Source organism: Tympanuchus pallidicinctus, unplaced genomic scaffold, assembly GCF_026119805.1.
Source record: "Tympanuchus pallidicinctus isolate F22 unplaced genomic scaffold, pur_lepc_1.0 scaffold24, whole genome shotgun sequence".
Taxonomy (NCBI): Eukaryota; Metazoa; Chordata; class Aves; order Galliformes; family Phasianidae; genus Tympanuchus; species Tympanuchus pallidicinctus.
This window is the reverse complement of record NW_026294741.1, coordinates 5,124,574-5,147,642: the sequence shown is the minus strand read 5'-3', so window position 1 is coordinate 5,147,642 and position 23,069 is coordinate 5,124,574. Positions and strand designations below refer to the sequence as shown.

General features: G+C 42.0%; 1 protein-coding gene across 1 annotated transcript; it reads right to left on the bottom strand.

The window, feature by feature from the left end:
* Positions 1–74: 74 nt before the first annotated feature.
* On the bottom strand, positions 75–23,034 carry LOC128083701 (merlin-like). The gene is made up of 18 exons (XM_052689233.1): positions 22,083–23,034; positions 17,690–17,809; positions 16,203–16,328; positions 15,714–15,836; positions 11,393–11,476; positions 10,803–10,871; positions 10,511–10,593; positions 9,436–9,511; positions 8,844–8,981; positions 7,047–7,121; positions 6,084–6,197; positions 5,525–5,647; positions 4,889–5,106; positions 4,599–4,701; positions 3,743–3,870; positions 3,024–3,174; positions 2,402–2,611; positions 75–1,454 (listed from the first exon to the last, which is right to left on the bottom strand). The coding sequence occupies exons 2-18, from the start codon at positions 17,777–17,779 to the stop codon at positions 1,419–1,421; spliced, it is 1,947 nt and encodes a 648-aa protein (XP_052545193.1). The 5' UTR covers positions 17,780–17,809; positions 22,083–23,034; the 3' UTR covers positions 75–1,418.
* Between the last annotated feature and the right edge of the window lie 35 nt (positions 23,035–23,069).

The following is a 23,069-nucleotide window of genomic DNA, read 5'->3' as shown; positions in this document are numbered from 1 at the left end:
CCAGATGGCCTTTAAGGGCCCTTCCAACTCAAACCACTCTAAGCTTCCCACCACTCTTCCCTCCTCCTTCCAGCAGCAGCAGCAGCCACTCTTAAGGCTAGGAGAAAAGACAGCAGGACAGGGTTGCAGATAGCAGTTACGTGTATTCTGCCATGTAACTGTCATGACTGTTAGAAGTCTGAGCAGAGAGCTGGCTACGGATGCTATCCCCCACTGTGCTCAGCTTGTTGTAGATGTATACAGAGGGGATTTGCATGTTTGTTCTTGCAAGTTGCCTTGTTAATGCTGTTGCAATATTGACACACCACTCAGTTCAAAGCTGTTACAAGCAAGTGAAAATTGAAGCTTTTTATTTCATGTATTTTCTTTAGTCTTAGCTTTTGGAACTAGATATTTACCATTAGCATCTATTTTTTACACCATGTCTCACATGCTCAACTGTGCTACTATGTTAGCTACAGCTGCGTATCGCCTGCTTCCCCAAAGTCCTCAGACTGAAGATTTATTGGTGAAACAGACACACACACAGAATGAGAAAATATGAGCAGGTTTTCCTAATAAGGCAGACATCTTGCTGCATGCACCTCTCCATCAGAAGCAAGTCCAACTTTAGCAGACATCACTAACATCTTTTGTCTTTGTCTCATTTTGAAGCTGTGTCACACAGAGCTGGGAAACAAGTTAATGTATGCTAAGTTTGCTGAAGCGGCAAGCAACAGAAAGTGCTCGATCTAGTTGGAAACGTAGAGAGAACAGAAGCTTTGCATTCCAAACAATGGGATTCCCCCAGGAACTAGAGGATTTGAAGATGTCCAATTCTACATCTGGAATTACACACTGAGATTTCTCACAGAGAAATGAAAATCAATTAAGTGAACAGAGAAACATTTGAGGAGGAAAAGGAAAATATTTGGCAGGCAAACACTACAAGGTTGAGCAGTTCTGTAAGAGTCACGTCCCATGGACAGGACCCAAACCAGAATTAATCTATTGTGTAGGTGAACACCAAGCTGATGGACAATTTTCCTTCTCATCCCAAACGTCTCCCAAACACCTAGCATCCCTTCTACACAAAATGAACCATCTTGGTAAGTCAGTGTGTAGAATTACCTAGGGGAGGAAGGCTTAGAAGTATAAAGTGTTTTTTCAAAAGTGCATTAAAAAGTAAACAGTGCTCCTTTGGGTGTATGGTTACCACTGTACCCAAAGCCATGAGCCATTTTACACTGGCAGTTTTAGTGCTCCCAGCTCATGCAACCTGCTTGGAAGCCAAATGGCACTGCTACCTATTGAACCACATCTCTGTGCTGATGGCTGTCAGGAGACAGAGCTGCACCAGCGTTCTCATGTGGGTGCATTTTGTGGCAGCCAAACAGATGCCATCAGGTTCCACCAGTCTGGTAAGGAAACGAGGCTCTTCAAATGTAGATCACATCTGAGTCATGCTGCTGAACCTACATGCAAAGCAAATGGGAAAAATTAGTTCTGCTCTGAACTCCTACTGAAACAAAACCTACTTTGCCTTAGTCCAATTTCTCCTTTTCATCTGACCAGAGTCTTCTACAAGATGCCTTGTGATGGCTTTATCTTCCCTCTTGAAACAGATCTATTTGCCTTAGCCTTGCATGGGGTCAGGTTAGTCTTAAAACATTTGTTATTTGCAATAGAAAGAACAGCTTTCTCAGTTGTTGCTACACTGAACTTTTTTCCTTCTAGTTTTAAGCACACAACCCCAAAGGTTCAGACCTTGAAGGTTATATGCTACAACCTCTAATTGATCCTGAAAACCCCAGTTTTGTTTATTAAAAAACATCAGGGTTTCTTTACTCTCAATATATCACTGCCGGGAGAAAGCTGACTTCTTTCCAGTTGCACAGGACTGTGCATTCCTACAGTTCTTCTTGAACACACTGCATCTATTCTTCACTCAAGAAAGAAGAAAAATGGGTTGACTTTATTCTGTAAGACCAAATTCATTATTTCTATAGGATATTTGTTCTAAATTGTCTCAGAGCACATCCTCATTTCCAAGCCTAGCTGATATAAATAAAGTTTAACAAATTCTACTGCACACGGGCATCGCTTTCATTTACCAAGACTTAAAGTTTTGTATTCCAGCTTTGATCACAAGGGAGAAAAAACTCCCTTGAAGTTACAGAGTGATGCTTCAATGAAGGCACTCCACACTTGTGGAACAGCCATGCTTTGTGACCTGTTGTTTGAGGGGCAGAGAGAGTTGGATAAAACAGCCCCATCTGTGGAACTGTTTGTGGTTAGACTTGATGATCTTGAAGGTGTTTTCCAACCTGAGCAATTCTATGATTCTATAAAGCCAACCACACTTTACTACCCTGAACTCTAAACCTCTGATCAATATTTAGGAATTTACTTATCTGCTTACCTTTACAATCTGTTTTCTGGTTCCTGTGCCCACACTGTTGGCAATCAAGGAATTGGTTTGAAGAGATGACTTCTGCACTGGCACTGTGTGTTGGATTTTGTTGGTACAAGGCCAGCTGCTTGTAGGATTTAATGAGTAAGCAGGGAAAGGCCTATGAAGATTTACATCTGATGCATCGCCAGTTTCAAAGGTTTTCATCCACGATGGGATCTTTAAAAGAAAAGAGCACGTGGAAATGTAATGCCCTCTCTACATCAACATTTATTAAGCCAAAAAGAACATGAAATGCATTGCCAGAGAATATAGGTCATCCTCCCTCAGTTTTTCCATCCTCCCTTCTCTCTGAAACAATTTACTCAAGGTCACTTTTATTATATATGGAACAACATGGAAAAGCAAAGACAGCCCTTATCCTTGCCCTGGTTTGGGAAGAGTGTTTGTGTATATAACAAGAAACTTCTGACCAAAATCTGAGTTTAGTTCTTTGCTGCTTGAATAAAAAGAAAGCCACAACTTTTACAATAGATTAATAGCAACCACAAAGCACATAGATGAGAATGTGATGCAAACCACGAGAGACCACACTATGCTTAAAGAAGTGGCAGGAATTTAGGTTACATACATTTCCTAAGGAGCGATCCAAGGATCCCAATACTTCATTCCAGTGAGAGTAAAACCCAGACTGTTTTTCTTCTAGTTTCAAAGCATGAATTTCAGACTTCAGTTCTTTCAGTCGATCTTCAAATTTTTTGCTCTTTTCTAAGTAATCTAGCCTGTAGTCCACACATCAGAGACAAAAAGCTTACTAGCACAACAAAGCTCAATAATGAGATAAGGAGAGGAGATCTTAGCAGAATTTTGCCTATACATACATAGGCAAAATTGAGTCTGTTACATGTCAGCCTCACTTCTCTGCTCCAGTGAGAAGGAAGTTCACTTCAACCCCTCAGTATTCACTTTCTAACCAAGAATTTCCCTCTAGACCAGGAGGAAAAGGCTGTGAATCAAACCAATACCACACTCTAACACTAGAGGGAAACTTCTGTCCTCTAATTTGCAAACAAACAACTTTGTGCTTGACATAATAGTCTCTAAGACAAGAGGGTTCTGGACCTGTCATGATTTGATGCCACCATGAAACTCTTTCTGTGTATAAAACAGCAAGTCTTACAGACACATAACCTGCACCAGTTCAGTAAAAGACCTCCAGTCATACCTACAACAAGAAGACTGTCCTGAGGTGTTAAGGATATGACCTGTTGATTCCCAAAGAATTTTTCTTTTCTGTACTTTCCACAGTTAATAGATTCTTCTTTATTTACACCACAAGCATATTGATACCTCTCTCGCTCTATCTCGAAGGACAGTCTCTTGAGGTCAATGTCCTTCAAATCCAGCTTGATGGACCCTTTGTCAAAGTTGGCATCTCTGGTGTCAGTTGCAAAGTAGTGTGGGTACTTGACCATGTGCTGAAAGAGCCAAAACAAGCGCTGTTGGTAAGATGTGACCGACTTTGGATTTCTCACCAGCTTCTTCAAGAGTGCCATGCTGAGGCATTCCATGAGGTACCATAGATTATGAGAAACAAATGCTCCTGAAGTCCTTTCCATCTACCTGAGTGGCCCCAGATGGACTGCCACAGTCCACAAGCCTGATCCAAATGCAGAGAAATATCTGGACTGCAGTGTTCCTTATTTCTAGCTAAAATGGAAATTCATTCTCAGCAAGAGTGAAGCAGAAGAGCAACTGGGGCACACAGCCCTAGCATTACCTTCTTGCTTTGTCTGAAGACACCCACGTGCATTTCACGTGTCAGGACAACACAGCTGGTTCAGTACAACCACCTTCACAACATACTGCCTGACCGAGATGGCACAGAGTCAGCATCAGGCATGAATGCAGGCAAGACCATCTCTGCTCCCCAGTTACAAACAACACCTGGTTTTGGTTGGTTCAGTTTTTGGTGGTGGTGGTTTTGCTTTTTAATATTTGTCTCATCTTTAACTTCCAGGCTCAATGCACTGAACAAATTTAACTTCAATTGCAGCTACACTGTGTTCAATCAGCAACTGGTCCTGTAGGTGTTTGTCCCACAGCTAGATGGAATGTGACACAACCTACTTTGGTGAGGCTACAAACACGCAATCAATATCTGATTATCTCCCAAGATGAAGTGGTGCCCAGAACAGAAACTTACAGGATAATTGAGCCTGGTTATGTCAAAGAGTTTTTGCTTTGCTTTCCGTTCAGCTTCTCTGGCTTCATGTAGATCTTGTTTCAGATGCTCCGCTTCCTTGGCTCTGCAAAACAAGTATTCTTGTTTTCTTGAATCGTTGGTGATTTTCAGTATAGAGACAGAGCACAACAGACCTCGGGAAAAGTCCCTCCCTGCTCTCACCCCCACACTCCTGATTTGACTAAAATAGCATTCTCTCCATTTAGGCAACTCAGGAGGGGCCACACAATCCCAGCTCAAGCAGATCTAACCTCCGGTCAGATTCCTTCACCAGCTTCACTGCTATCAATTCTGCCTCCCGCATCTTTTGCTCCATCAGCCGTTTCTCCTCCTTGGTTTTCAGAGCTGTTATCTCCAACCTCTGTCGCTCTTGCTCTGCTTCTGCAGCATTCTGGGCCAGCAGTTTCGCCTCTTCTTCTGCAATCTGAGCTTTCTCAGCCAGCAGCTCTGCAGCTTCCTGGGATCGAAGCTAAGAGGAAACAATTTGTTGTAGTTACCTTGCCTAGCATCTTCAATTTCATCCTTGAAGTCAATCAGGAAGAAGATTTTTTTGTCAACAGGTCAAGGGATAAAAATGTTAATCCTTAAAGTAAAAACAGTTGAAGGGTTTGGTATTACTCCACTGCTCTAGAATCTCTTATCTTCTGTCCTGCCTCTCGTCTCTAACAGCAAAGAGACTGTTGTTCTGAGATGGACAGAGACATCAACCAAAAACTGACAGAAGTTGATCCCTCCAGCTGTCAATGCCAAATGCAACATGCGCCACAACGTTACTTACTTCAGGAACTCTCCAGTTTTGTGTAAGCCACAACTTCTAGAAAAGAAAAGAGCTCCCAAACCAAGAAAGCCCTTCAAGCACAGGAATATTCAGCTGGCGTGCTACTCACCAGGGCCTCATTGGCTTGCCTGGCTTCGTCTTCCAGCTGGAAAAGTCGCCTTTCCAGCTCTTCTTTGGCTCGCTCAGCTTCTTCTCGGAGCTGCTTCTCTCTGGCCAGCCTTTGATTCTCCATCTGGAAAGAGAAATACCACATTTGTGGGTTTGCAGCAGAGTCGCATCTGGGGCTGAGGCAGCATAAGAAACTAATCTAACGGAGGACGGACTGCTCTCAAGCTGGTGAGCTGACATTCAGCAGGGATGCCGTGCTGAAGCTACTTACACTTTCAGCAGAAATGAACTCCACTAACTGGTAACACCAGTTATTGCAGACTGCTGAGAGAATGCTTGGATCGATCTGCTGTGTCCCCAAATCTTTCTGATCACCTATTTGGTTTCACAAACATCACTTACATCTTCAGATGCTGCATACACACACAGAGCTGTTCCCACACTTAATTCTTCTGTGTTTTTTCACCTCCTACACACATATTGAAGCAATGTATGGACAGCAAGGGCACCAGCTGGAATAATAATTAGCATTTTCAGTAACAGAGGAGCAGAAAATGTACCTTTTTTCTGGCCTTTTCTTCCCTGGCTTGTGCTTTCATTTGCTGAATTTCTATTGAATCCACTTTTCTTCTCCTCATAAATAGGTCGTGGTTTCCAATGCACAACTGCAGAATCTGGATCAAAAAGAAAAGAAGATGTGATTGTGACATAACTGTACCCCATCCAGAGGGAAAAAGAACCCCACAGCAGCATGACAGGTCAGAAACTGACATTTCTCACTCCAGCACAAGAGCTGGCTGTTGCTTCCCTTCCAAAGAAAGTGACATCCAGGGCAGGCTGATACCCAGATTTGTAATAGTTTAGAAAAGTTCATAACAGCTTGTGGGGCTCTCTTTCCATCCCTCATCGCTGTCTGGTTTCAGTTTCCTGAAAAAGAACAGGCAGTGGGTCCAGGCCAAGAGATAGTTGTGTGGGAACCGTCACCTGTGGTGGCCCCTCCACAAGCTCAGTGAGAAATGGTCCAGCCACTCTGGCTGTGCTAGGAAGCAGCCAGGGATGACAGAATGAACCAGCTGATTAGGACCCTCTCCTTGTTGCTTCTCTCAGAAATATAGATGCAGAAGTCAATTAAGTACCCACCAGGAGTCAGATAGGCTGATGCCGCAGTGGATTTGCCCCTTTCATAAAACCATAAAGGTTGGAAAAGACCTCTAAGATCATCAAGTCCAACCATCACTCCATCCCCACCATGCCCACTAACAACATCCCTCAGCACCACATGTACTACACCTCCCCTTCCTGTACCTGCATTTCCCTTTGCAATTTGGGCCTTCCTTCGCATCTCATTTTTCACCCAACATCTCTGCCAACACGGAGAGAAGACAACCATACACACCCTGCCTTCCCAGACAAAAGAATCCTATGGAAAACATGTGCTGAAATTCAATGCTCCCTGGCCTTTGCACAAGTTTACAGCTCAGTATTGCCAGCCCAGTTTTAGAGGAGGAAAACAGGACACTTACCAATTTGTTTACCTTGAGCTGAGAGGAAAAGAACTTGAAGACTTCTGCTTTTTTGTCAAGAGGTTTAATGGTTAACTGTTCAGATAGAAGGGGAAAAAAATGAGAGGAAGCAGTGAAAAGGAGGAAAAACAAAGCTGAAGCTATTAATACTTATGCAAACTTTTGCCCATCTCCATTTCTCTCTAGGGAAGCAGCGATTTATGCCACAAACACAGGGAGAGTGATACCAAGTGCTTTGCTCACAAGAATCAGAACCAGGGCTGCTCTCTTTATACAGGCCATTTTGGAAGATAAAGCCTCCCACAGAGCCACATCTGATGCCAGTTTGGACGATATTTTTCATAATAGTACCACCTGTGCCTTGCAAACTGTACTGAGAACACTGGAACACGCACTGGCTAGCAGGAAAAACAGAATGCATTGCTAGGAATCTGACTTCTGGGTGTAAAGTAAGGCAGATGTCAAACCCCAATCTGAATCCCAAACCATTTCAGGTGCAAACGAAGCATATCACAAAGGCCTGAAGGATTTGTTCTTCTGACCATGAGATAGCACTACCAGAGCTCCTGCCTTCTCACATTTTCACTGCTATCTCCCAGGCTGTTTCCAGAAGAGATAAAAGGTTTTCATGCCGCCAGGTCAGTATGCACTGTTTTACTTTACATGCTGCGCTGGGTTTGGCTGCATAATAAAAAACAGCCCCATTCTTTAAGATCCTTCTCTCTGTGACTCATGAGTTAGCACTCTATTCCTGTAATTCATTTGCAATGCAGCGTATAATTTCAAGCCCTCTGAGTCACCAAGATCTTAACGTACTACAGCTCATTTCAGCCTGCAGGTAACAACTGATGGAGTGCTCTGCCTCGCAAGGAGCAAGGCTGTGAAAAAATAAAGCAGAGCTTTAATAGAGGGCTGCCCAATTCTCCAACAATAGGAAGTTATTCACAGACCAGAGGGGAAATTTAAAGTCAAGGAAATGAAATTCTTCAGAGATAGAGCCCTCCTGTAGGCTGCCCTGCCTGTTGTATGCACGTGTCAGTCCAGGCAGCAGATCTCATCCTGTTTTTTGAGTTGATGTTTTGTTTTTTAGGAGGCCCAAAGAAAGAAAGGAAAAGACCATGCTGTCCTTTGGCTGACAAATTCCAGGTATGCTGGCGCTGATGTGATTTTCGGGTTTTGTTTTTCTGATTACAGCCTTCCATGTAGCCACACGGTTTGAAAGAGCTCCAAATTTCACCCATTTCCCACCATGCTTTCTACAAGTAGAAGATGGGCTCCGAAATCTCAGTGGAATTGGATTGGAAGGGCAGTGCTGAAGGCTGACACCATGCACTGATAAACTGGAAAAACTCAGGCAGAGAAACGTGTACACCTCCCTGCATGCCTCCGCTTGCCAGTGTGCTTCAGACCTCATTTGCAGGGATAACTTCAGCATGCAAAAATGGCATTAAGTCTTTATGGATCATCTAATCCCTGCTGAGATAACTGAACTCAGCCACGGCTGACGTTCATAATAACTATCTTTTATGGAGACCAACTTGTTTTGCAAAGGACAAGCAGCAGGGAAGGAACCAGAAAAGTGGGCTCTCTCTGGAGAGCTGAGAGCAGCCCTGGGCTCTTAGGGGAGCCAAGATTACGCAGCACATCAGAAGGACAAGTTAGTTTTCGTAACAAAGCTCCCTAGGATTTTCCCCCTCCCCCAAATTATTTAAACAGAGACTGCTTTCAGCCTGTTCCAAGAATCCCAGTCCACACCCTCGCCCATATTAAAAGAACAATATATCAGATCCAGCCTACCTCCTTCTCACTATAGGAAATGTTTCTGATAGCACTCCACTCAAACGATTTATTTGGAGAGAACCTGTTATTAATGCTGTAGATATGAATCCCTTTGGCATCAACTCCGAGCAGGAGATCGGTATGGTTTTTATTTTGCTGAAAAACAACAGATATTGATAAGCACTCCTTCTGGTGACATTAACAACCACAGACACGAGCCATGCTTTTCTAATACACCCATATTTATTTTTATTTTTATGAAATGACTGTTTCTACAATACAGACGATGAATGCTGCCACTTTTAGCCAACAAATCCAATTGAATAAAGCAGCTCAAACTTCTCGTTTATTTCTCCTTCTTCCCATTACATACCCAGAGCCATTCAAGAACTTAGTGCAATCACAGAGCAGAACCTTTGCTGTTGTATCCACCTACTCTATCAGCAGGCAAGCAAACCAAAGCAAACCAAAAGAGGACAGTCGCTACAGAGCCTCCATACAGCAGAGAACAGCAGAACTCAGGAATGCCAGCTCCAGACTCCCTGAAGGATTTTAGAACAGCGCTACCATCACCTGCAGCAATTGCAAACTGCTCAAATACAGCACTTACAGCAATGGGAAAATAATTGACACCATACATTTCCAAGTCTTGGGCAATTTTCAGGTAGTTCATCTCAGCTTCATCCCTAGAGAATAAGGCGATGATTACACTTGTGTCCAATCTCTCTGTCCTAACTGACAGTATATTTCCCACTTCAAAAAGAACAGCCATTCTAGACCTTCGTACTTTCTTTAATTTCACTGTCTTACTCTCAACAGAAAAGGGAATATAAAAACACCATCTCTAAAGAAGACAAAGCTGTATCTATTTTGATATGAGTCACATATAGTGCGATCTTTACTAAAATTCAAGTCCAGTCTTATCCTTGTGGGTTAATTTTGCCACTCCAGCATCATCACTTCTTGGAGACATCCTCTACTGCTATTTTCCTTATATTCCCTTTGGGAAGCAAAGCTGGTAGAGAAATTCTAAACAGTGCTTTGGGCTGAGTTGAAAGCAGCTAAGCCTCTCCACTCCCTGTTGTTCTCCCTCCAAACGGAGGCATCAAGTCTTGAGGAAAATATTCAGGAAAGATAGTGCTAACATAGGAGAGCCAATAAAAAACTGAACTGAAATCACAGGACAGGCTGGCTGTGGTGCCAGCAGCTCCCACCTCATGTTTAATTGAATTTCCAGGTACTCTGAATGTGTTAGAAGCAGCTGAACATCCACATGGAGTAGCACCAAAATTCAGTCCTGGAACTACGGCTCGATGCCCGTGGTGCTGTGGTATCCTCCTAAGTACACTGACAGCTTTTTGAACCATGATTTTAATCATTGTTATTATTTATTTTACAGGGTATAAAATACATCAGATTTTAGACTTTTAGGTTGTGAAGCTCCGCGAAAGCTCTCAACTTCAAAGCTAGTCCAGTTTACAAGCACATGGTGCCCTATGTGCAATGATACTTCTACCCTGGGGGAATGGATTTTTTCACCCTTTCTTAACAAGCAAAGCTCCTAGCAGCACAGCCTGCAACCCTGTATCTCTTTGCTCAGTTACAAACACCAAATTTCACTGAAGGCCGCAAAGAAGTGGTTACTGATCAATACAGGATTTCCAAACAATGAAATTATTTCATACCTGGCAATACCCCTATGCTCAGCATACCAAGCAGTAATCTTTTCTTCCCACATCTCTGCTGTCAGCTGATACTGCCTGAGGACCTACGGAGGAAGGAAGGAGGCAGATTTCATTTGAAGACACAAATACTTGTGCTGCCTCTCCCAGGCGCTGTGAATGCAGCAGTGAGTTCACAGCTCAGCCACTTCGCCACATGCAAGGCAAACAATCAGTTTGTATTGCTCTAGTTAGACCCAAAGCTGCACCCAAAGGGGAGATGCAGATTTTGGTTCTATACATAATACAGACTTACCCTTTTGGGTAGAAGTTCATCATGGGCAAGAAAGCCTGGCTCGTGAAAGTTTGGGTCGTAGTCACCATACTGTCCCAAGGGAAAAGAAAGAAGACACTTCAGTTTGTTAGGTACAGAATGCTGAAGGACTTGATGGCTGCAGTTTGATGACACAAAGTTTGGTTTGGTTGTCCCATACAGTGTGAGGACAAGAAAACAGGCTCCCCTCATCTGAACCATGGGCTCTTGGTGGCACAAAGGTAACCATGCTCTGAAAGATGCTAACGAATACTGCCCTGCCACTGCGCAGCACCTCTGAATCCATGGACATTTTTATAACAGGGGATAACTCCAACTGGGAGAAAAATTATATTAAAATGCTAGATGCAAAGAAATCCCAGAAAACTATGAAAGCATAGCATAAAACAGCAAACTAATTTCTTCTCCAAACCCTTGTAATGGTAATCTAATGGCATCTAATGCTTTTTTTCCCAGCAGCATTTGTGCCTCCCAGCATGACCCAATTTAACAGCAAAGCTTAGCACTTGAGTATTTTATGTATCACACTCTATATGTGTTTGGCTAAAATATGAGCACTGCTATGCACAAACCTTGGCTTGAACAGCATAAGAAGCCAGTAAAACTGTTGCCTCTGGAGAACAATAGATTTCCTCATCCAGTATCTGTTTCTTAACCTAAATTGGGGAAAAAATAGGAGCAAGTTAAAGAAGCAGCTCAAAGTCAGGGCTTACGTCAGGCTGACATGAAGTCAGACATGCCTAGACTGTAACTTGGCACCACTTATCACCATTACAAGTTAACAGCAAGTTAACAATAGTTAAAAAAGTTAACAACAAGTTAACAATAAAGTGACATTCAGAAACATAGGGAACCTTAGCATTACATATATATACACACATATTTAAGACCTTTACGAAGTTGAATGTCTTAATTCCAAGTTCACAGCAATGCAGTGGGCTATCTCCCACATTAATGCAGGGAGGCCCTTCCAACTCAGGATATTCAATGATTCTATGAACTGTTATATTTTCAATCACATTGCTCAATTTAGAGTGAGAGGAAAAAGCCTTTCTCATAAATTGGTGGAGGATATTTTAGGTCTCATGTCATTAAGCTTTTTGCTTTAGATTCTCCATACAGGTAGAACTGTGGACCTTTCTCATGCTCCCTTTTATTACCAACTCATTACCCAGAATGAAGCTGTAACGATTTTACCTTCAGCACTGAGCAATGATACAGAAGCTACTCAGATATTAAAAACCATCCTACTAAATGTGCTATACCAAATAGTGATTTGACTTGCCATCTAAAAGAGCATCAAAGGGCTACATAATCATAAGCACAAAAGAGTAGCTTTGCTACAAAACACATAAAAAGCACCTTTGCAACGCAAAAAATATCCAAGTTTTAGGTCAGAAGGGACCTCTGGATGTCACCTGGCCCAGGCAGGTCCAACCAAATAGGACTGTGTCACAGCTAAGGGCTGTGTCCAGCTGCATTTTGAGTGGCAACAGATGCATTATACTGAAAAGCATTAAGAGGATCTTTCCAAGCTTCCCAGCAGGACAGAATAAAGGACACCCCACAAAGGGAAAACTGCTTCACAGCACAATAGATTTATTCAATTACAGCGGTCTATGCACAACATAAACACAGGGCTTATAAATAAAAGCAGTATAAGCGGTAGAGAGTCTGTTAGCTTTCTTTTTGTGTAAGTAATCTATGGTGCCAGCATAATCAGAGGTAACAGTTCATACAAGGTTGCTTGATTTTAAATCCATCGGGTAATTCTACCTGGAAACCCAAAGGAGGAAGAAGAAATTAATCTTCGCAAATCCGCCTCTCAGATACAACATCCTTGGCCCATTAACAAGCACAAAGATAAGAAAATTTTGCATAATGCGCAGTCTTATACATTTCTAAAGAAGAAAAATTACTCGAGATAGCACCGAGTTGCCTTTACAGACACATTTAGGAACTGGAGGTACCGTGAACTGAAATGAACCATCAAGAAAGTTTTTCTTTATATTCAGTCTCTGGTAAGCACAGTATACGAACCTGAGTTATAGCAGAGGGAAAATTCTTTCAAAGCTGTTAAAATGGAAAGAATGAAAACACTTCTCTTCCAAATTGGAAAGCTCCAGCATTCATATTCCATGGTGCAAATAATACATTGCAGAATTGAGAACGACTTGAGACAAATACCCTGCAACCGTCTGGAGGTCTTTGGTTTGGTTTTGGGTCGTTTTGTTGTTGGTTTTAATCAATTCTATAAATACAACTTCCTTGTAAAAGGAGCAAATTATCCAACTGTTAAAGAAAACTTAGCTTTAGAGATTTACATTTATTCACAGCCTTGACAAAAAGACATTATGCTATATGAATATGCAAAATCTGAAACAGGAGGATTGCAATCTGTAGGCATCCAGATGTCAGTACATGTCCTCCTGTTAGCATCCAGGTGTGATCTGAAGTTCTTACAGTCAGGAAACTTTGCAAGTTTCAATTTGTTCCTGTCTTGTTTTTCTACTTTGGAATGAGAAGAATTTGCTAATTATACATCTACTAGTCGAGGCAGGTTCAAGGAGAGAAAAGTGAAATCAGGATTAAAAGCCTAGGAAAAGTGTTCTGCCCCTCTCATTCCTTTCCAAACTTGGTTTAAAAAACAAATCCCTGAATGGTTAAGGGTTCTAGATGAAGTTTTAATTACTGTATTAACCCCTGGATTAACAGTATTTCCCCATCACTTCGCTAGCACATCCTCCTCAGGGAACCAGTGTACGTACACTGTTTATTTACAGATGCAGACTGACTTTATTCCATAGTCCAATCTACTTGCACAGACACATACTGCTGACAGATACCAGAACAAAGCAACACAGTAGAAGGCTGCAAGAGCCAGAAAATTCAGAAATTCAGAAGAGAAGCTGGAAGGCACAGATGCTGGGGCAAAAAGCAAGTGACCATCCAAACCTCAGTGCCTGTACACCTACTGTTACAGCTGCAGGTAACTGAGGTTACTGCTCTTTAGCCACAGCATGGCTTCCCTCTTCTAGGCTGATGCACCTTTATTTTTATTTTTTGAATTGTTTATTTACTTTATTTATATAGATAACTACTTTTTATGGAGGTCATAGAACACTGAATTTCTGGGATAAAAGAAATGCCAGTAGCAAACAGGAAAGCTGCCTGTGCAAGGCTGTGAGCATCAGTGCATGCATGGGGTTACTGTTATTATTTCTGATGGCTTCTGTTCCATGGAATTTTTTAATTTGCAAAACCCACCATGGTACTTACAAAGGACAGGTTAGGAGGTTCTTGTTTTCTAGTGATTATGCCTTCTATAGTCTTATACAACAAGACCTCCCAGTAACCACTTGGGCTGCTTTTAGGAGCTTGGGAGTTTTAGTTCCAGGGATAAATTGCAGTCATGAGTCTTGTTCCATCTGCAGTTGATACAGGTAATGTCTGTATGTCCCTTACTATTTATCACTATTCCTTCCCTCTTCCTCACCTTCACAACTGCCATCACAATTGCTTGTGTAGGCATTCCATAGGTTCATACAGTTAATAGCAGATCTTTTCTAGATCTTCTTGTTGTGAAAGAACTAGGTTAGGGAATGGTTACTTAAGACTTAAGCAGATCTAGGAGGACTATGACAAGCTTTCGAGACTCTCTTCATCCAACATTAGCTGCAGCCAGAGGAGTCCAGTTGATGCAGGCCTGAAAACAACTCTTAAAGCCAATAAAAAGGAGGGTTTCACCTGATACTATATCACCACTGACCAGTTAGGGGATACACCTTAACACAGAATGGCTTGAGTTGGAAGGGATCTTAAAGCCCATCAAGTCCCAACCCCAGTCATGGGCTCGTTGCCCCCCAGCAGATCAGGATGCCCAAGACCCCATCGAACCGGACCTTGTGCATCTCCAGGGATGGGGAACCCACAGCTCTTTGGGCAAACCTGGAGAAATTCAGTCCCAGACTGACAACTGGGGGCAGTACTCTGAAGCGTAGGAAGTCTGGTAAAAAATCTGTGGTCACTAATTTACATAACTAATTTACATAACTGATCTGTTTTTATTTTATTTATTCATTTATTTATTCCCATCTGAAACCTTATCAGCGTACAGAATAAACATCTCCAAAATGTTTGGTTTTGCAGCCTTCTCTCCATTAGCTTCAAAAACAAAGTCCTCCAGGCAGTCCAGCCTAGAATGAACTGTTTCCTATTTTTAACAAAGACTACTAGAAGTTAAACAAGTCTGAAGTATCCAGATGTGGAATTGGCACCAAAGTTGCTGAACCAGTGATTGAGCAGCTGGTGTGAAGGCAGAGCCAACTCAGGGGGGCTCAGGTGCAAGCCATGTACCTGAGTGACTAAAAGGCATGGAGCCAAGATCCACCCCTTCCCAGATCTCATTTAAGGGTTGGTGAGGCGCTCTTGGTGGAGATTCCTGCATATCTAAAGGATTCTAAAGGTAAGCAGTTCTTTTCCTTCATTTCTGTATCTGTGGCTGCTGTATTTGGATTGGTTCTCATTTGCAGTAGCCAAAGACTTTGCTACCCCACTATTATTGTGGTACTTTCCATCCTATTACAGTGTGAAAAGTTGTTTACACAAAACTGCAGGTCCCTGTAATTTTAAACTCCCATTCTCTAGCACAAACAGTAAGAAGCCATTACGAGAACAAAACCCTTGCAAAAGTCAAACACTCAGCTTACCAGAATGTGAGACCGTAGTGTCTAGGAGGGATGTTTGTGTTTCATAAAAATGAGGTATTTACAGGGACAATGATACAACTGAAACCAGCAGAGTCATTCTGAGATTAAGAACAGCCAACAAAATCAAATACAAATGGACTAGGATGAACATAGAAGGATTTCAAGGTTTAAAAACATTCCTGACCTGAAGAAAGAACAAATGCTGGGTAATTTCCTGTAACAGCTCCTCTTCTACCTTCTCTGGGTAGAATTTAGCCAAAAAATGAAAGCTAATGGGGTCTTCTTTAGGAATTTCTTGATCTAAAACCTGTTTAAAGATAAAAAATCAGCGGTGAAAATAACACAGAGACATTTCAGAATAACATTATCTGGTTTCTGATTTTGGTCTGTAGTGTGGCTAATGCGACCTGTTCATAGTTCAGAAGGGCAGGCAACGAAGTAATGCATTAACAGTAAGGGTATGTGGTGGTGATTGGTGGGTGACACTTCAGACCAAACTGTGTACAAATAGACTGATTAACACTATGAGATTCAGTCCTAAAGCCATATATCATCCAGAATTATGGGTTGTCACTTAACCCGTTCCTTTAGGTCTTGAGCTTAAAAAAAAAGAAAGACAAAGAAGTCCTTCAAGAGCAGAAGATGGCTAGGTTACCATTCCTGTTTTGTATACCTTTTTGTCCATCTTTAACCAGGTGCACATTCCCTTCATTGTGTACTGCAAGCCGAAGAACCAAGTCTCCCTTAAGCCAAGCGCTCGGCACACCAGGTCAAACAAATCCTTCCCCTTCCACTTCATCTGGAAGAGAAAAAGGAAATTAAGCAAAATAGATTCATCTTGAATGATCTTGCTGTCTTTTAGGCAGGCAAACCAGGTTATTATTTGTTTTTTTTTCTCCCAAGAAATGTTATCACACTTTTAGCTTTCTGATGAAACACACCTAAAACTGCCTACAGCAAAGGCACGAGAGCTGTAATGCTCTACTTCCTTTCCTCCAAGTGCTCAAAGCTGCAGTCATTTAATCACAGCATCGGGTACTTTATGAGCAGAGGGAATGAGGGTTGTACTGCTGGTCTCTGAGGACGTGGTGAAGTTTTATTAATATTTGTAAAAATCTTACTCTACATTTTAGACAAATGAGAGAGTCTGGAGAGTAGGTCAGGGGAAATCAAAGGGGCACAGAGCAGAAATGCCAAACAATCAGAGCAAATCTGTCTTTCAGACACCTCAGCTATTTCAGTGGCAATGAGCCAAGCCTTTATGCTTCTCTGACATAAATGAACAGGAGCTTGTCTTCTAGGGGTAGGACTTAATGCCTAGTTTAGCCAGGATTGTTTTTTAATCTGGTATTAAAAAAAAAAAAGGCAACTTAATAGAGGAGATGCAGAATGAGAGTAATTTACTGCCCCAGCTACACAGAAAACAAACTTTGTGTGTGTACTTTGGGACATTTAATCACAGTATCTCACTTTTCATTGAAGAGCCTGCACATCTGTTTCTTCTATCTGGCCACATATTAAAAGATGATTTTGTCTCATCGCATCATCGGTCACTAAACTTAATGGCAAAAAAATAAACTTTTGGGCACTATTTGGATGGAAAGCAGGGAATCAACCCAAAAAGAAAGGAGTACTCGGAGAGAAAGGAAAGAGAGCAAAGGAAGGAATATATCAAGCTGGATTTGTTAACAAGGACTCTGAGCTCTGAACCAAGATTTCCAAATTCTTTATTTTCACCATTCTGTCTGCAAGTATTCTACATCCATAATTCACAGAAACACACTGCCTGTGATTTATGTGCTTTGTCTGAGTGACCTAATAAACTAAATGCTAAATGCCCCACAAGGCATTCAGCTCATTAGAATTGCCAGATCCAATAGACATCAGTTTTCTAACAACCCTTCTTTAAATACTTGCACATTTTTCACTTTTGTTGGATATTAGGAATTAATCTTATTAATGAAACTGATGCAGCCCAACTCATCCATCAACTGAACACTTGCTACTTTTGGATTCTTCCATGTTGTTCTACAGTGGTGCTTTCTGCTGCCCGACTGACTGGAGAGCCAGAATGAATAGAAGCATCTTAGTTTCAGCTGGGACAAACAATTCCTCCCAGCCGAAAATGAGATTAGAAGAGTTTCTCATGGGGACTCTTACCTCACAGCTGAACTCCATCTCAGCGTCCACCGTTATAATCTTGACTTTAAAAGTCTTTGGTTGTTTCTTCTTCAGGCCTCGGATAGACATATTTTTTTCAGTTTACAAGGACAGCCACACCTGCAACCAAACATTGCTGCATTAGGGGCTAGGAATTCCAGTAACATTTTCGTGGCTAGATAGGTAAAGGAGGGTGAGAAAAATCTTCCTCAGCAAAGGTCTTTGCTGTATGTACCACTATGCCTTCACATTAAATGCTTCAGTGGAAGCTTTGCTTGTAAATAGAGCTACAGCATACAGCAAAACCTTACTGTATCGAATGCAACTCAATGCTTTTGCATCACTTATGACTCCCTGGGCAACCAACCTACTGAATTTCATCACATTACGAGATCCTAAATCCCTGAAATTATACAAATACCAGGAATAAATATACGCAGTGAAATTAAGCTGAATTTACCAATTTCTCTTGGCCATACAAATGCACAACGATGAAAGCTATTTAGAACAATTTCTTTCCAGCAGTTTTTCTTCTGAAGTGAAATTAATTCAATTTTGAAGCAGCCTACGCAATATCCTTTTGAAAGTTTTACATTCTAAATGCAATTGACTACATACCATAAAAAAAAATAAAAAGCAACGTGCAATTTCCATTGCCACGAGGGGTTTGTGGATACCAGGCAAACCAAATGCTGAAAGTTGGGGTTAAATGATAGTGGGGATCAGCACTGTGCAATCCTCAGGTGGTTCTATGTGAGCACAAGAAGTCAGCCTGTAAAATTTTCTTTATTTTTTTTTGTCTTTAGAAAAAGAAAAACTTTATAAAATTAACAGCTCAGACTCGCACAACCCAGTTAGTACCTGTGAATTATATGGGCCAGAAAGAGACTGAGGCATTACTGGTTTCCTACAGTGTAAGGCTATTCTAGCATAGCAGACTTCCAATCTGTCCTTAAGCAATTCCAAAATAAAGGCTTAGGTTTAAACTGAGAAGCTGCATTGGTGCCCTCCAATATTTTATAAAATACCTTGTCCCTTCCTTTTCTTTTGCAGAGCTATAAATTGGCTTGCAAACACATTGAGCGTTTTCCACTTACTTTGCATGTGCCCTTTGTCCAAAAATAGCTAAACAGGAGGTAAACTGGATATAGAAGCTTTTCTTTTTGACTTGCAGGGACAGAATGGATAACTTAGGTACCAAAGCAAACAGATGTCTGCCAGTATTGAGAGCAAGAACTGGGGACAACTCAGAGTGGAGAAGACAAGCTCCGGAGGAAATTCATCTTGCTGACACCACTGAGATCAATTTGAGAGTCCTCTCCCTCCAGCTGGGGCTGTTATTTCTGCTGAAGTCTTCTGTCCAGTCTGGGGCAACACAGTTCAAGAAAGATAATGGGACAACTGGGAAGAGATCCCAAATTGAGGGCTAGAAAATAATCTGTAGTAAAATGGAAAGTACTGGTTAGTACAGAGAAGGGACAAATGTCATGAGGTAGGATTGTGTCTGTTCTTTGTGACCACGGTGGTTAGGATGAGGAATAATAGACTTAATTGCTGCAAGGTGCCAATAGTGCTAGAAGAGGATGATTCACACCGAAATGCATCAGAACAAGACGCTGTGCTTTAGGGATCGGCTTACAGGGGAGGGCTGGACTGGCTGATCTTGGAGGTCTTTTCCGACCTCTGTGATTCCATGATCCTATCATAGAATGGCTTGGGTTGGAAAGGACCTCAAGGATCATGAAGCTCCAACCCCCATCCTATCCTATGAAGGATATCCAGGAAAATACCAAATCCTTATTCTCAGGGTAAGCCCTCGTCTCTTGGAGGAATGCTTCTTTCAATGAGAGCAAAACAAATCTCAACTCGGAGTGCAGTTCCTCTATAATTCCAGCAACATCTCAGTGTGTGCTGCTAAGCAGAGCTCAGGTCCTTCTGCTTGGCACATGAAGGTCCTTTCAATTAAAGGGAAAGGAATGTTTTAAAACCACAAAATCACTGTAGGAGTATGGTGTAATGTGACCGCAGTAATACTGACAGGGAGGGCATCATGTGGAAGCATCCAAACCATCAGTAACTACTCCAGCAAGTACTTATCTCTAATCTGCAAGCTGCAGCAGAGCTAATAGCACAGCTGTTTTAACCTGTTCCACTCCAAAGCTCTTTCTTGTCTGGTTTTCCTCAAAACCGAAGGATTAATGCAAATATTTTCACTATTGGAATAGCAGTTAAGGCAGTAGAACTGCAAAGCAGAATGGAATATTGGACACAAACCCTTCTTCTGTTCACCCAAGAAGAAACCCTAAAGGCTGGAGACAAAAAGAGAAGAAATTTCATAACTCATTTCTAGCACGTAAGGTAAAACAGCCAATTTAGTGAAATAGGAACTCGGAGTTCAGGCCAGTACAGAACATTCTCAAAGAGCTCCATATGGAAAATGCTGAACAGATAGAATTGAACTGCTTCAGAAGAATGCACTTATTTTCTCAAAATACGACAAAAAAAAAAACACCAGATCCCTTCACTTTGAAGTTCGTTCGTTCTTATATAACCTGGTTGAAATGACAATATAATTTGTTCAGTGTTTCCAATAGCTTTTCTTTTTTTCTTTCTTTCCTTTCCAGAGTTTTTATTCCATGGAAAAGTACATTCTGACTCAGTGAAAAAACATTTTTGAATATCGAATTTTCCCAAGATATGTAAACTGCATTTTAATTGATGGTTCTGCTAAAGAAATATAAGAGATTTTCACACTAAATAGTGCAAGTGAACATCAGATACTGCCAACATAAGCAAAAACACTTAACAGTCAGGATTTTAGAAGAACTTTTGTATAAGAGAAATCGTGCCAAATAGTGCGATCTGGGTTTGTGGTCTTTTGTTGAAGTGCAACCATCTCCAGGTATTTGCTAACTATCACAGCTTGTAAGTGTGAATTGTGCATAATTTCTTTCAAGACTTGATTTTTGTCACTGAGCTGTAGTGATTTGTTTCAACTGCTGCCAGGGGCACCCAACCCTGAGATCCAGAGCAACAAAATGGGATTGAGCAGAGCATGGTGTAGCTTCCCAAATGCAATATTAATCCAATAGGGGTTAATGTTGGGTAATAGGGTTGCCCAAAAGTCAATGTTTCCTGTCCAGGCAGAATCTGGCAACAGACAGTTCTGAAACTGAAAGTCCACAGTTTCCTATGGAAGCTACCTATGATAAAAAGCTTTGCTTGATGAGAGGAACAGGAACACAATGATGAGGAATATGATTTGCAGGAAAAAAATTGTCCCAATGCTGCCTTTCTTCGTGTCGGGGTGACATCCACCAATCTAACTGGGTTACAGTCTCCCCTTTTCTTCACAGGAAGAAATCAGTGCCTGTGTAAAGCGTGGGGGAAGGAAATTGGGAACAGTGAGCAATAGCCAGAATAACTGGCACGGCCACTCTTGCAGTGACTGATGCTTATCTGTAGCACAGCACTCACAGGCTGCAGGGTTACACCACTGTACTACACAGCTTATCAAAATGGGAAATAACCCCTGCATCAGCCAGTACTGCCTGTATTCAGTGAAAGCAGAAACAAAGCAAATGAAACCAGTATTCCCCAAAAGCTCAATAAACCCTCAAATTCCGTGCGTTACTGAAACAGTAAGAAATACATCAATGAACATGCAATTAACCTTGCCATGAGTGAGAGTACTATTCCCTTTCAGTTCTGAATTTACAAGGAGAGTCTACAGGGCTCTCCATTGGGTATTTCCCTTCACATGGCACTTGCTCTCAGTGATTGCCTAAAGTATACACATTGTAGTAAGTCAAACTTCAGTGAAAACAGATGCTTTTGGGGCACACACAAGAAGTCAGTATTGCTTTTTAAGGGGAGCCGTTAGTCCCTCTGTATACAGGCTAAGAATTAATGGAAACTGTAGGATCCCAGTGTTTCATCCCCAGAAGCAGTCCGTCCTTCTGGGTCCAGCACATGAACAGGGCAGCAGCTGTACCCTTTGCTAGCAAAGCCCATACAGAGAAACAAAAACCCTTGTGAGTGCAATGGAGTATAAAGAAACAAGGCTCAGGAAGCATTTTAAGAGAAAATGACATAAGATGCATCAAGTGCAATTATTAACTATTACTAACAATCTATTAACACAGATAAACTCTGCTGTCATTGCTGAAGCATTTACTGCAGCTCTTGGTTGCCCTATTCACTGGAGTTCTCTTAGTTCTTAAGCTCAGAAATGAATGCAAGCAAACGGAGCACACGCACCATAAAGGAAAATGGAAAGTGTTGTGGGCTTCTTACGGCTGTTTACTCCTGAGTGCATTCCTTGCACTGCCCATGGAACAGCTTAAGAATTCCCTATTTTAAAATGGGTCAGTGCTGTGAGTATTGTTCTTACCTCTCAGTCAGAAAGAAGTTATCTCAAGGCACCAGTTGGAATCAGATCCACTTCACAGATCATTTTTTGAGCGAAGAAAAGAATATTTAACCCAGAATCTCTTATTTCTCAGAAATCAATATCCAGCTCTCGCACGCTGCCGCTGAAAATAAAATCCAGGACCAACTGTTGTAGCTGATCTCCTTCCCTTTGTTTCCCACGGAGTGCAGCATGTTAGCGCCCTCTGAAAAATCAAAGAATCGCTTTCCCAGGTGATACGAAGGGCTCTTAACCATTTCCTGCCTGTGCCAGCAAAACTCCTCCCTGCTCCGCTGTAATTCAAGCAATAAGGCACTCCAGCAGGAGCAGCCCAGGAGCCTCAACTGTAAGAACTATAATAAACTCCCAAATGACTCCCTGGACAGCAATGGATCCAGTGATTTCAGAGCCTGCAGCCATACAAAGCAGCCGTGTTCACTGCCCTCTGCCAGTGGTGACAGAGGATGGCACAACAAAGCCTGGGAAGTGGGCAGTAGCCCAAATGCAAGTGATAAAGACTTAAAAGAACAGGAAAAAAATAGAAAGATAGCCTTCATGTAGGCAGGAGCACATTGCCTCAAAATAAGGGCACAGCCAAGCTTTTTCCAGTGTTACGTTTGTAGAATGGATGTTTATTAACCACTGATTTTACAGATTTAAGCTGAATTTCTAACACAGTGGCATAACCAACAACAACCGTGCAGGTCACAATTCAGGTGGTTCACTTATTGAGGTGGAAAATCCCCACCTTTGAGATATGGAGCATGTCCAGCAAAGGGCAACGGGGCTGTGCAGGGCTTGGAGCTCAGTGCTGCGAGGAGGTGCTGAGGGATCTGGGATGGTTCAGTTTGGAGGAGGGATCTCAGGGGAGACATCATCACTCCACAACTCCCCAGAAGGAAGTTGTGGGATCAGCCTCTGCTTCCAGGTAACAGCAAAACGACAGGAGACGATGGCCTCGCATTGCGC